Source organism: Oncorhynchus nerka, linkage group LG4, assembly GCF_034236695.1.
Source record: "Oncorhynchus nerka isolate Pitt River linkage group LG4, Oner_Uvic_2.0, whole genome shotgun sequence".
NCBI classification, from domain to species: Eukaryota; Metazoa; Chordata; class Actinopteri; order Salmoniformes; family Salmonidae; genus Oncorhynchus; species Oncorhynchus nerka.
The window spans coordinates 76,502,372-76,515,171 of NC_088399.1; the positions used below are offsets into that span (position 1 = coordinate 76,502,372).

Sequence of the window (12,800 nt, forward strand, 5' to 3'; positions counted from 1 at the left end):
GCTCAGTTTGGCTGGGCGGCCAGCTCAAGGAAGAGTCTTGGTGGTTCCAAACTTCTTCCATTTAAGACTGATGGAGGCCACTGTGTTCTTGCGAACCTTCATTGCTGCAGTTATTTTTTGGTACCCTTCTCCAGATCTGTGCCTCGACATAATCCTGTCTCAGTGCTCTACGGACAATTCCTTTGATGTCATGGCTTGGTTTTTGCTCTGACATGCACTGAACTGTGGGACCTTAAATCGACAGGTGTGCCTTTCCAAATCATGTCCAATCAATTGAATTTACCCTAGGTGGACTCGAAGTTGTAGAAACATCTCAAGGATGATCAATGGAAACAGGATGCACCTGAGCTCAATTTCAAGTCTCATAGCAAAGGGTCTGAATACATTACTAAAAAACATTTTCGCTTTGTCATTATGGGGTATTGTGTGTAGATTGATGAGGAAAACATTTAATTTAATAAATTTTAGAACAAGGCTGTAACATAACAAAATGTGGAAAAGTGAAGGGGTTGAATACTTTCCATTCTGCACTGTATGATCATTGTACTGGATCAAAATAAACAAGATAATTCAATTCAGTTTGAGAGGAAATGTGAAAGGCCACACATGTGGGCCGGATTCACATTAAAGGGACAACCCAAACTGTTCTCTACTGGCTTAGATATTTTCTTTTCACATTGTCCTTTCCAGGACAGTTCCAATAACAACTACAACAACAGCCTACTACTGAAGTTACCTCTCTCAACCACACATTCCGAGCCTAATACGAGGTTATAGTTCAGCTTCAGGTAGACTATCTATTCTGCAGCTTTCACATTGACCATCTATTCTGCAGCTTTCACATTTAGACATTCACACACACTGTCCAGCAGAAAGAAGTATCTTCCCTGTGTTGTCCTCTGGTAAATAATTACCAGTTGATTCCAGTCAGTGCGCAAGGGACATGACTTGGTTTAATTGTAGAACACGCGTGTGTGTGTGGTGTGTGTTAGCTGAACAGTTGTCCCTCACAGTAACTGAGACAGAAACCATGTTTATTATGGTCTGTACAAGTTTTCTTTATTTTTCATTTTATTGTAAGCACAGCTTTGTAAATGCACTGAGGGAAACACAGTGAAGACTAGAATGTCACAAGAAGAGGGAGAGAATGACAACAAGAGGGAGCAGAAGAGAGGAAAGGAAAAAGAAGAGAAGGAGGGGGCGAAAGGTGACTCGACAGGTTCTGATCAGTAAATAATACATGTCTCCCCGGTGGGGAAACTAACGTGAGAGAGACTACGGAACGCGCAACAGAAAATAAAATAGATCAGGATGCAGAGCGCACACGTCCTTCAGGGACTCTCCTAAATGACGTCGTTATCGGATATTATTACATTTTTTTATAATATCATGTATAGTTACATATCCACTAGGTGATAATAATATTAATAATAATAAGCCATGTCTGGTCATAGTTTGATGTATATAAGCCTCTCCCTCTCTTTCTGTCTGAAATGAGCTCATCCAAGACATGGCGGGGAGCAGTGGAAGATACCATGGACTCCTCTGAAAGGGGTGGACATCATTAACTTTAATTTCACCCCCTCCCTTCTACTGTGACAGTTAATAGGCTCCGGATAAAAAGATCTTGTTAAAATCATCGTCATGCATAGCCAAGCACATTATGCCTCCTATACCTCACACTCACTGCCTACGTAGCTGCTAAGAGCAGTTATGATCTACTGTGACCTGCTTATGAGCATTAGTGCTGTGCAGGGAAGGTCGTACCATGTTCCCACTGCCACAGGGTGGAACTAGCACCATTCGACGGACAGAGAATGCTTTGAGACAAAATTACACCCTACTCCCTATAGTTTGACCAGAGCCGTATGCAGTGGCACTATGTAGCTCTGGCCAAAAGTAGTCCACTACGTAGGGATTAGGGTGCCATTTCAGATTTGCCTTCAGTTTCAGCGGCTAAAACCCACTCAACCACTATGACGGACAGGCTGACTGACCACAGATATACACCCCCCTATCACACACATACATGCTCCTCTACCCTCCCTCTGTTTATCCTGCCTGGGGTGTGGCTACATCATGCTGCTGTTCCGGCCCCTCCCCTATTCTACTAAAACCAGGAAGTTAAACCAAAGTTAAAACCGTTAGCGTTGAGGCTTCAGAGTGAGATCGGGGTCAGAGGGCGAGGTGTGTCGACGTCAGGGGTGAATCTCAGAGCAGGTTGGATCTTCAACGTCAGTGAAGGGAACTACAACACTCCTCTCTTCCCAGAGTGCATTGCAGTGCCCTGCAGTAGGCGACTTGGAGGTAACAGGAGGGGGGGTCCAGGACAGTGTGTGTGTGTCAGAGCCTTCTTATCAGCATGTTTGTGTAAGCAGATGTAAGCGTATGTGTGTTCATGTAAGCGTGTAAGTAAGTGCACATGTGTGTTCATGTAAGCATGTATGTGTTTGTGCATCCATGTAAGAGTGTGTCCTTGTGTGTCCGTGTTAAGTCTCCAGAGGGAGAGTGCAGCTCCATAGTTGTCCCGTGGGCTGTTCATCTGTTCTATAGGCTGTCTGCTGGGGGCTCACCACCACTGGAGCCGGACTGGGCACGCTTGATGTACAGATTCAACAACTTCAACTGGAGAGAGAGAAGAGAGTTTGGGTTGTAGAACTGAAGCAGTTCTTCTGGAATCCTCCTGATCCAGTCATATAAAATGTATTGATGAATTTAAGAATGAAGTATACTAGCGTGGATGTATTGGAACACAGATAATGGGTCTGGTTAATAGAAAGTGGGCATGGTCACTCACTTTGCTGCCAGACAGTTGGTTGAGGTGAGGTTTTAGCTCCTCCCCTATGACTGCGTAGAGGGCCACCAGACAGAATACACAGGCCTTCCTCACACTGCTCTCAGAGTTGTCATAACCCTGCATAACATGACATAAGAGGGGTTATTAGCCTGTAATACACGACAGAAGGGTTATAGCCCTCCATAACATGACAGTGGGTCATAACCCTGAATAACGAGGATGTGTTACCTATATGTGTGTGTATGTGTGTGTGTGTGTTACCTGTATGTGTATGTGTGTGTTACCTGTATGTGTATGTTACCTGTATGTGTATGTGTGTGTTACCTGTATGTGTATGTTACCTGTATGTGTATGTGTGTGTTACCTGTATGTGTATGTGTGTGTTACCTGTATGTGTATGTGTGTGTTACCTGTATGTGTATGTGTGTGTTACCTGTATGTGTATGTGTTTGTTACCTGTATGTGTATGTGTTTGTTACCTGTATGTGCGTGTGTTACCTGTATGTGTATGTGTGTTACCTGTATGTGTATGTGCGTGTGTTACCTGTATGTGTATGTGTGTGTTACCTGTATGTGTATGTGCGTGTGTTACCTGTATGTGTATGTGCGTGTGTTACGTGTATGTGTGTGTTACCTGTATGTGTATGTGTGTGTTACCTGTATGTGTATGTGTGTGTTACCTGTATGTGTGTGTTACCTGTATGTGTGTGTTACCTGTATGTGTGTGTTACCTGTATGTGTGTGTTACCTGTATGTGTGTGTTACCTGTATGTGTATGTGTGTGTTACCTGTATGTGTGTGTTACCTGTATGTGTATGTGTGTGTTACCTGTATGTGTATGTTACCTGTATGTGTATGTGTGTGTTACCTGTATGTGTATGTTACCTGTATGTGTATGTGTGTGTTACCTGTATGAGTCCGGGGACTATCTCAGGCAGCATGCTGACAAGTCCTTCATGGGGGACCCTCTCTATAACTTTAGTCTGCATCTTGATGGCAGCCAGGTTGATGGGGTAGTCAGCTGACTGGATGATGGGACACAACACCTTGATACACTGGTCTGGACTGATGGATGACGCCAGCATGGCTGCAGTCTCCTCTGCCGCTCGCACCACCTACAGACACAGGAACAGGGTTATAGTACCAGATTTATAGCTCCTATACACACACAGGAACGACAGTAGGAGAGTGAATGTATGAGGGTATGTGAGAGAGATTATACCAGTGTAAATGTGTGTATGTGAGAGAGATTATACCAGTGTAAATGTGTGCATGTGCAAGAGATATGGAGTGTGTGTATATTATAAGGAGTGTGTGTGTACGTGCGTGTGTGTGTACCTCTTTGTGTGGGTCCTTGTGCGCCTCCAGGGCCTTCATGATGGTGAGTTCAGCGTAGTTCTTAAACCTCCAGGGCTGGCGGCTCAGAATCTCCCTCAGAACACGCAGAGCTAACGCCCTGATCACATGCTGCAGAGGGGGGAGAGAGTTTGGTCAAAGTGTGTTCGTTGCATTGATGCACATATTGAGTGTGTGTGTGTGTACCTCTCTGTCCCCCAGCGTCTCCAGTAGTAACAGGAGGATGGTTTTGAAGTGTTCATCCCAGGAGACCTGCAGGGTGTTTTCTCGAATCAGCTTCAAGAGCTCACAAAGCGCTGCCTTCCTCTCCTCCACACGCTCATTGTGATTGGACAGCTCCTTCAGCAGCTCGGACACCAGCTCTGATTGGTCAATGCTGCTGTCTGTCAGGGGCAACAGCCAAATGGGGTTGAGATTGATAAATTGATGGCAATCAGTATCTATCCCATATTACACTTCAATACATTTTGTGTGTGTGTGTGTGTATATGAATACATGTGTGTGTGTGTGTATATATGAATACGTGTGTGTGTGTGTGTGTGTGTGTGTTAGTGTAAATTAATATACAGTACCAGTCAAAAGTTGACACCAAGCCATTCAAGAGTGCTTCTTTATTTTTTTACTATTTTCTACATTGTTGAATAATACTGAAGACATCAAACCGATGAAATAACATATGGAATCATGTAGTAACCAAAAAAATGTTATACAACTCAAAATATATTTTAGATTCTTCAAAGTAGCCACCCTTTGCCTTGATGACAGCTCTGCACACTTGGCATTCTCTCAACCAGATTCACCTGAATTGCTTTTCCAATAGCCTTGAAGGAGTACCCACATACGCTGAGCACTTGTTGGCTGCTTTTCTTTCACTCTGTGGTCCAACTCGTCCCAAACCATCTCAATTGGTTTGAGGTCAGGTGATTGTTTGAGGCCAGGTCATCTGATGCAGCACTCCATCACTCTCCTTCTTGGTCAAATTGCCCTTACACAGCCTGGAGGTGTGTTGGGTCACTGTCCTGTTGAAAAACAAATGATAGTCCCACTAAGTTCCACTAATCAGATTGGAAGGCGTATCGCTGCGGGATGCTGTGGTAGCCACGCTGGTTAAGTGTACTTTGAATTCTAAATAAATCACTGACTGTGTCACCAGTAAAACACCCCCACACCACCTCCATGCTTCACAGTGGTAACCTCCCATGCGGAGATCATCCGTTCACCTACTCTGCGTCTCACAAAGACACGGCTGTCTCAAATTTGGACTCATCAGACCAAAAGGACCGATTTCCACCGGTCTAATGTCCATTGCTCGTGTTTCTTGGCCCAAGCAAGTCTCTTCTTCTTATTGCTGTCGTTCAATAGTGGTTTCTTTGCAGCAATTCGACCATTAAGGTCTGATTCACACAGTCTCCTCTGAACAGTTGATGTTGAGAGGCCTCTCTTAGGCTGGTAACTCTAATGAACTTATCCTCTGCAGCAGAGGTAACTCTGGGTCTTCCTTACCTGTGGCGGTCCTCATGAGAACCAGTTTCATCATAGAGCTTGATGGTTTTTGTGACTGCACTTGAAGAAACTTTAAAAGTTCTTGACATTTTCCAGATTGACTGACCTTCATGTCTTAAAGTAATGATGGGCTGTCGTTTCTCTTTGCTTATTTGGGCTGTTCTTGCCATAATATGGACTTGGTCTTTTACCAAATAGGGCTCTCTTCTGTATACCACCCTACCTTGTCTCAACACAACTGATTGGCTCAAACGCATTAAGGAAAGAAATTCCACAAATTAACATTTAACAAGGCATACCCATTAATTGAAATGCATTCCAGGTGACTTCCTCATGAAGCTGGTTGAGAGAATGCCAAGAGTGTGCAAAGCTGTCATCAAGGCAAAGGGTGGCCACTTTGAAGAATCTCAAATATAAAATATATTTGGATTTGTTAAATACTTTTTTGGTTACTAGACGATTCCATGTGTTATTTCATAGTTTTGATGTCTTCAGTACTATTCTACAAAGTACAAAATTGTACAAAAAAAATAAAATAAAAATATCTGGAATGAGTAGGTGTTTCCAAACTTTTGACTGGTACTGTATGTGTGTTCGTGTGTACCGTCAGTTTGCTGGTCTGATTCATCTAGTGAAGTATCTATGACGCTGTGTTTGAAGGGGGAGTCAGTGAAGGGGTCACGGGACCCCCGGGGAGAAGAGGAGAGCAGGGGGGTGTTGAGGAGAGACGTCTTGTTGTCCAGAGCTATACGACCTCCATCCACCTGGTCAGCACCAGCACTACCACCCTAAGGGAGGGGGAGAGAGGGAGACACACGGTGGTATGATTCAGACAGACAGAAATGTAAGCGCTGTCAAGTGCTGTCATTGCATGCACACACACACAGTGGTGTGTGGGTTAGGGTTTTTATCATTCTATGGATGGAATGAGGAGATATATGAGATCTGTTACAGTTCCTGTTAATATTTTCACTCAAACCAGAAAACCCCCTGACGGTCAGGTGATAGGCAGGTGATGGAGTCAGTTGAGCTCTGATTGGCAGGTTGAGGATGGGTGGGCGGGTCAGGTTTCAGACTGACCTCTAGAGGAAATGTCAGCTTGGACATTGCCCTTCCTTGGAACATACCATGGAGAGGGGTGTCATAATGAATAACATCTCACATACTGTACTCACTCAGACACACACGCACGATGCTCCCATCACAACCTACACTATATATACAAAAGTATGTGGACACCCCTTCAAATGATTGGATTCAGCCATTTTAGCCACCCCCGTCCCGTTGCTGATAGGTATATAAAATCGAGCACACAGCCATGCAATCTCCAAAGACAAACATTGGCAGTAGAATGGCAGTCATAGGATGCCTCCTTTCCAACAAGTCAGTTCGTTAGATTTCTGCCCCAGGCAACTGTAAGTGTTGTTATTGTGAAGTGGAAATGTCTAGGAGCAACAACGACTCAACCGCGAAGTGGTAGGCCACACAAGCTCACAGAAATGGACCGCCGAGTGCTGAAGTGCGTAAAAATCATCTGCCCTCGGTTACAACATTCCCTCCTGAGTTCCAAACTGCCTCTGGAACCAACGTCAGCCCAATAACTGTTTTTTCGGGAGCTTAATGAAATGGGTTTCCATGGCCGAGCAGCCGCACACAAGCCTAAGATCACAATGCGCAATACCAAGAGTCGGCTGGAGTGGTGTAAAGCTGCTATTGGACTATGGAGCAGTGTAAACGAGTTCTCTGGAGTGATGAATCAAGCTTCACCATCTGGCAGTCCAGAGGACGAATCTGGGTTTGGAAGATGTCAGGAAAATGCCACCTGCCCCAATGCATAGTGCCAACTGAAGTTTGGTGGAGGAGGAATAATGGTCTGGGACAGTTTATGGTTCGGTCTAGGCCTGTTAGTTCCAGTGAAGGGAAATCTAAACGCTACAGCATACAATGATATTCTAGATGATTCTGTGCTTCCAACTTTGTGGCAACAGTTTGGGGAAGGCCCTTTCCTGTTTCAGCATGACAATGCCCCCGTGCACTAAGCGAGATCCATACACAAATGGTTTGTTGAGATCAGTGTGGAAGAATTTGACTGGTCTATTCAGATTCCTGACCTCAACCCCATCGAACACCTTTGGGATGAATTGGAATGTTGACTGCGAGCCAGGTCTAATCGCCCAACATCAGTGCCCGACCTCACTAATGCTCGTAGCTGACTGGTAGCAAGTCCCCGCAGCAATGTTCCAACATCTTGTGGAGAGCCTTCCCAGAAGAGTGGAGGCTGTTATAGCAGCAAAGGGGGGACCAACTCCATATTAATGGCCATGATTTTGGAATGAGATGTTCGACGAGCAGGTGTCCAAATACTTTTGGTCAAGTAGTGTATTTTAACCTGTAAAAATACTGAATGTGTTATTTTTTCCCTGATATTAGCTTACACCACCAGATAAAAAAGCTATTTCTGGTGAAATCCACTTTGTTAGAAAGGTAGGGATGAGATGCTTTGACACCAGACAGTGCAATAACAGTTGGGGTCAGAAGGTTATGGGGTTCAGTGTCTCTCACACACAACAAGGGGAGTGGCAGGACATATCTGTTCTCAGGAACATTGTGTGTGAAGGCTTAAACCCCCAGAATTCACCTGACTATAAATAATCCTTTCTAAGGTGCATCCCATCATGTCGGTTCTACACACACACACACCTCCTCTCCTTCCCTCCGTCTGACCGGTTCGTTCATGTCTTCCTGGCTTCGGACGGAGAAGTTCTGGATGGCCTCTGTAACTCCTCTCAGACTACTGTAGATGTCCTCTGAGTTCATGTTCTCTGTGTCGTAGTCAAATGCACTGTACACAACAACACATCAGTCATATTACTATCACAATAGGTCAACATTATATGAGTGTGTTCTGAGGTCTGTGTGTGTAACCTGGGTGTGCGTGTACATTGGGAGGTGTGTGTATGTTACCTGGGTGAGGATGTGTTCTGTGATGTGTTGGTAGGAGAGGTGAGGGGGCTGGACCAGCTGGCAGGAGAGCGGGGGGTGTGGCGTGTAAGAGGGCTTCCTGTCGGGGCCTGGGGGAGAGAGTAACACATAATAGCATCAAGTACATGCTAGGACCTTTTAGTTTCCCAACTCCTAAGATCCTTCATCAGGCCAGGCTGGGAGGGGTACAGCCAAGGCCAGGTGTCGTTACCTGCTGGGAGGGGTACAGCCAAGGCCAGGTGTCGTTACCTGTGCAGCATTGCCTGTGTTCCTCAGGTGGTTCTGTAGCAATTTGGTGGCGCCATCCTGGAAGGTCTTGGGCAGAGCTGCCAGCAGCATGGTGAACTCTGGAGTGTTCAACTGGAACAACGAGATCAACACCGACTGGGCAGCCTGGAACACACACACAGAGACAGACAGACACACACACAGAGACAGACAGACACACACACAGAGACAGACAGACAGACAGACAGACAGACAGACAGACAGACAGACATCAGAAACCAATCAAAGTTTGCGTCAACCAATAATCAACAAATTGCCTCATACAGAAATGTCTGTAAGGTACCTTCCTGACGTCGGAGCTCTTGGGCTCTGTGGTCCAGGTGATGATGCGAGACACAGCCAGGCGCGTCTCACTGGAGTTCACAAAGTCCTGCGGCTCCATCTGCAGGGTCAAGGTCTCAATGTACTTCAGAACAGCCACCTTCACCTGGACACACATTCAGAGTATAAAAGGTTAGAGAACCCACTGTTACACACATCTTCTGTCTGTGTGGTTCATGGATCATCCCAGGAGTTTCCTAACTCTGAGCTGAAACTAGTTCTACTCTGCAACACAAAGTAAACATCCGCAACAACAAAGAAGGTGCAGTAAGATGCTAGTCTCCTTCACAGTTGTAGTCAGGCAGCTATCATGAAGGAGGCGGAGGGGGGAGAAACCAATAAAGACAAATGAAAACTAAAGGAAAAAGAGCCACCATTTACATTCGTTCTTCGTTCTCACATTAGTTCCTCTTTTACAATATTTTCATTCCTTTAAAAAATGTCCATCTCTGTCTCACTCTTCCTCTATTCAAAACACTTCATCGACCGACCGCCTGCTCCTCAGTGTGCGCGTCATAAAAATGCTCCCCCCTGAGCACACTGACCTGGGAGGATTGGTTCCAGGCTGAGACCTGCTCGTTCAGAGAGCAGCAGGCGTGGTGCCCCCTGGGGGCTCTCGTGGCAGGGGGGAACAATTTAACATCGCGCCTCATGGTTCTTGAAGCAGGGGGAATCAATTTAATGTTGCGCCGCCCACAACACGTTCCCCTCCTCCCCACAGGCTTAGAGAGAGAGGGAGGGGGAGGGACGGAGAGTGAGAGGGAGGAGAGAGGAAGGGGGGAGAGGGGAAGTGGGAGAAAGGTAGGGGGAGAGAGAGGAGAGGTTAGAGGAGAAGGTAGGTGAGGGGAGGAAGGAGAGATGGGGAGGGAGGAAGAGGATGTAGTGGAGGGAGAGAGGAGGCAAGACAGAGACAGATGGACACACACTGGGACAGGGATGAGAGGAGTGAAAATTACATAAGAAAATGAGAGAAGGGAAAGCATAGCAAGGGAAAGTGAGGTGAAGAGTGAAGGAGGGAGAAGAAGATTGAGGAAGTTGAGGTAATGAAAGTGAAGGAGGTGGGGAGGGGGAAAGGGAGGGAGGGAGCGAACAAGTGTATAAAGGGAAATACAAAGTGAGAGGAGGGAGAAGATGGAGGAAAGGGAGGGGAGAGGATAGAAAGGCAGCGAGGAAGGGGAGGTGAGGCAGGCTCAGACTGCAGAGAGCAAAGCCAGTGGTTGGCGGGTTTAATTGGAGGCATATCAGTCGCTATCCAATCAGAGTCCAGGGATCGGGTGGGTAGGGAGCGGAGCCAGTGTTAAACAGCCGTGATATCAGAAAAGTGGTTACCATGGTTACTGATACAATAGTTACCGTGGTTGCTGAGACAGTAGGTGAGTCTGGCGACAGAGAGGCTGTCCCTGCCTTTCAACCCTCCCTACATCCCTTTTACTCCCCCTTCCTCTTCTCACTCAGTCCATCTCTTTCTTCATACATACACAAAACATCTACCCCTCTAAACAGACAGACAGACATGTACCTTGAGGTTTGGTGTCTGAGTCTGGTCCACAGTGAACCTCATAAGGATAGTGAACTGGAGGTCGTTGGGGAAAGACTCTCTGTAGGGGAGATATTATGCACGTGTGTTATATATACGCATATTACAGATACACACACACACATACATACATACATACATACATACATACATATATATATATAACTTGCACAATTGGTGGCTGACTAAATACGTTTTTTGCCCCACTGTATATGTGTATATATATATATGGGGGCTGTTGCTGGGCAACACGGACTTTCAACTCCCTCCAAAGATTTTCTATGGGGTTGAGATCTGGAGACTGGCTAGGCCACTCCAGGACCTTGAAATGCTTCTTACGAAGCCACTCCTTCGTTGCCTGGGTGGTGTGTTTGGGATCATTGTCAGGCTGAAAGACCCAGCCACGTTTAATCTTCAATGCCCTTGCTGATGGAAGGAGGTTTTCACTCAAAATCTCACCATACATGGCCCCATTCATTCTTTCCTTTACACGGAGCAGTCGTCCTGGTGCCTTTGCAGAAAAACAGCCCCAAAGCATGATGTTTCCACCCCCATGCTTCACAGTAGGTATGGTGTTCTTTGGATGCAACTCAGCATTCTTTGTCCTCCAAACACGACGAGTTGAGTTTTTACCAAAAAGTTATATTTTGGTTTCATCTGACCATATGACATTCTCCCAATCTTTTTCTGGATCATCCAAATACTCTCTAGCAACTTCAGACGGGCCTGGACAATGTACTGGCTTAAGCAGGGGGACACGTCTGGCACTGCAGGATTTGAGTCCCTGGCGGCGTAGTGTGTTACTGATGGTAGGCTTTGTTACTTTGGTCCCAGCTCTCTGCAGGTCATTCACTAGGTGCCCCCGTGTGGTTCTGGGATTTTTGCTCACCGTTCTTGTGATCATTTTGACCCCACGGGGTGAGATCTCACATGGAGCCCCAGATCGAGGGAGATTATCAGTGGTCTTGTATGTTTTCCATTTTCTAATAATTGCTCCCACAGTTGATTTCTTCAAACCTTCAAACTGCTTACCTATTGCAGATTCAGTCTTCCCAGCCTGGTGCAGGTCTACAATTTTGTTTCTAGTGTCCTTTGACAGCTCTTTGGTCTTGGCCATAGTGGAGTTTGGAGTGTGACTGTTTGAGGTTGTGGACAGGTGTCTTTTATACTGATAACAATTTCAAACAGGTGCCATTAATACAGGTAACGAGTGGAGGACAGAGGAGCCTCCTAAAGAAGAAGTTACAGGTCTGTGAGAACCAGAAATCTTGCTTGTTTGTAGGTGACCAAATACTCATTTTCCACCATAATTTGCAAATAAATTAATAAAAAATCCTACAATGTGATTTTCTGGATTTTTTTCCTTCTCATTTTGTCTGTCATAGTTGAAGTGTACCTATGATGAAAATTACAGGCCTCTCATCTTTTTAAGTGGGAGAACTTGCACAATTGTTGGCTGACTAAATCATTTTTTGCCCCACTGTATATACAAATATACACACACTACAGACACACACATATTACAGACACACACATATTACAGACACACACAGACGTTAGACACACACGCAGACGTTACAGACACACACACGTTATAATTACACATTACAGACGCACACATTACAGACACACACACATACAAACGTTATATATACAGTTGCAAGAAAAAGTATGTGATCCCTGCATAAATTAGTCATAAAATCTGATCTTCACCTAAGTCATAACAATAGACAAACACAGTCTGCTTAAACTAATAACACACAAACAATTACATGTTTTCATGTCTTTATTGAACACACCGTGTAAACATTCACAGTGCAGGTAGGAAAAATATGAACGCAACTACAGAAAACCAAACGTTTTCTGTAGTTGCGGATCAGACCTGCAAAACGGGAGGAATTTTGGACCATTCATCTTTACAAAACGGTTTCATTTCAGCAATATTCTTGGGATGTCTGGTGTGAACCGCTCACTTGAGGTCATGCCACAGCATTTTAAATCCGGTTTAGGTCAGGA

General features: G+C 45.3%; 1 protein-coding gene across 29 annotated transcripts in view; it reads right to left on the minus strand.

The window, feature by feature from the left end:
- Positions 1 to 2,318: 2,318 nt before the first annotated feature.
- Positions 2,319 to 12,800, minus strand: part of clasp2 (cytoplasmic linker associated protein 2) — a 121,290-nt gene continuing 110,808 nt past the window's right edge. For 28 of the 29 annotated variants that reach the window (XM_065017850.1, XM_065017848.1, XM_029658609.2 and 25 more), the window contains 11 exons: positions 10,767 to 10,845; positions 9,210 to 9,353; positions 8,888 to 9,031; positions 8,621 to 8,727; positions 8,357 to 8,498; positions 6,261 to 6,444; positions 4,340 to 4,536; positions 4,136 to 4,264; positions 3,706 to 3,912; positions 2,798 to 2,914; positions 2,319 to 2,625 (listed from right to left, as the gene is read on the minus strand). In XM_065017850.1, coding sequence (XP_064873922.1) covers positions 2,548 to 2,625; positions 2,798 to 2,914; positions 3,706 to 3,912; positions 4,136 to 4,264; positions 4,340 to 4,536; positions 6,261 to 6,444; positions 8,357 to 8,498; positions 8,621 to 8,727; positions 8,888 to 9,031; positions 9,210 to 9,353; positions 10,767 to 10,845 — 1,528 coding nt within the window. In that variant the 3' untranslated portion in view covers positions 2,319 to 2,547. Of the gene's footprint in view, positions 2,626 to 2,797; positions 2,915 to 3,705; positions 3,913 to 4,135; positions 4,265 to 4,339; positions 4,537 to 5,049; positions 5,173 to 6,260; positions 6,445 to 8,356; positions 8,499 to 8,620; positions 8,728 to 8,887; positions 9,032 to 9,209; positions 9,354 to 10,766; positions 10,846 to 12,800 lie in introns of those variants that run through there. The other variant, XM_065017871.1, reaches the window with a different exon arrangement.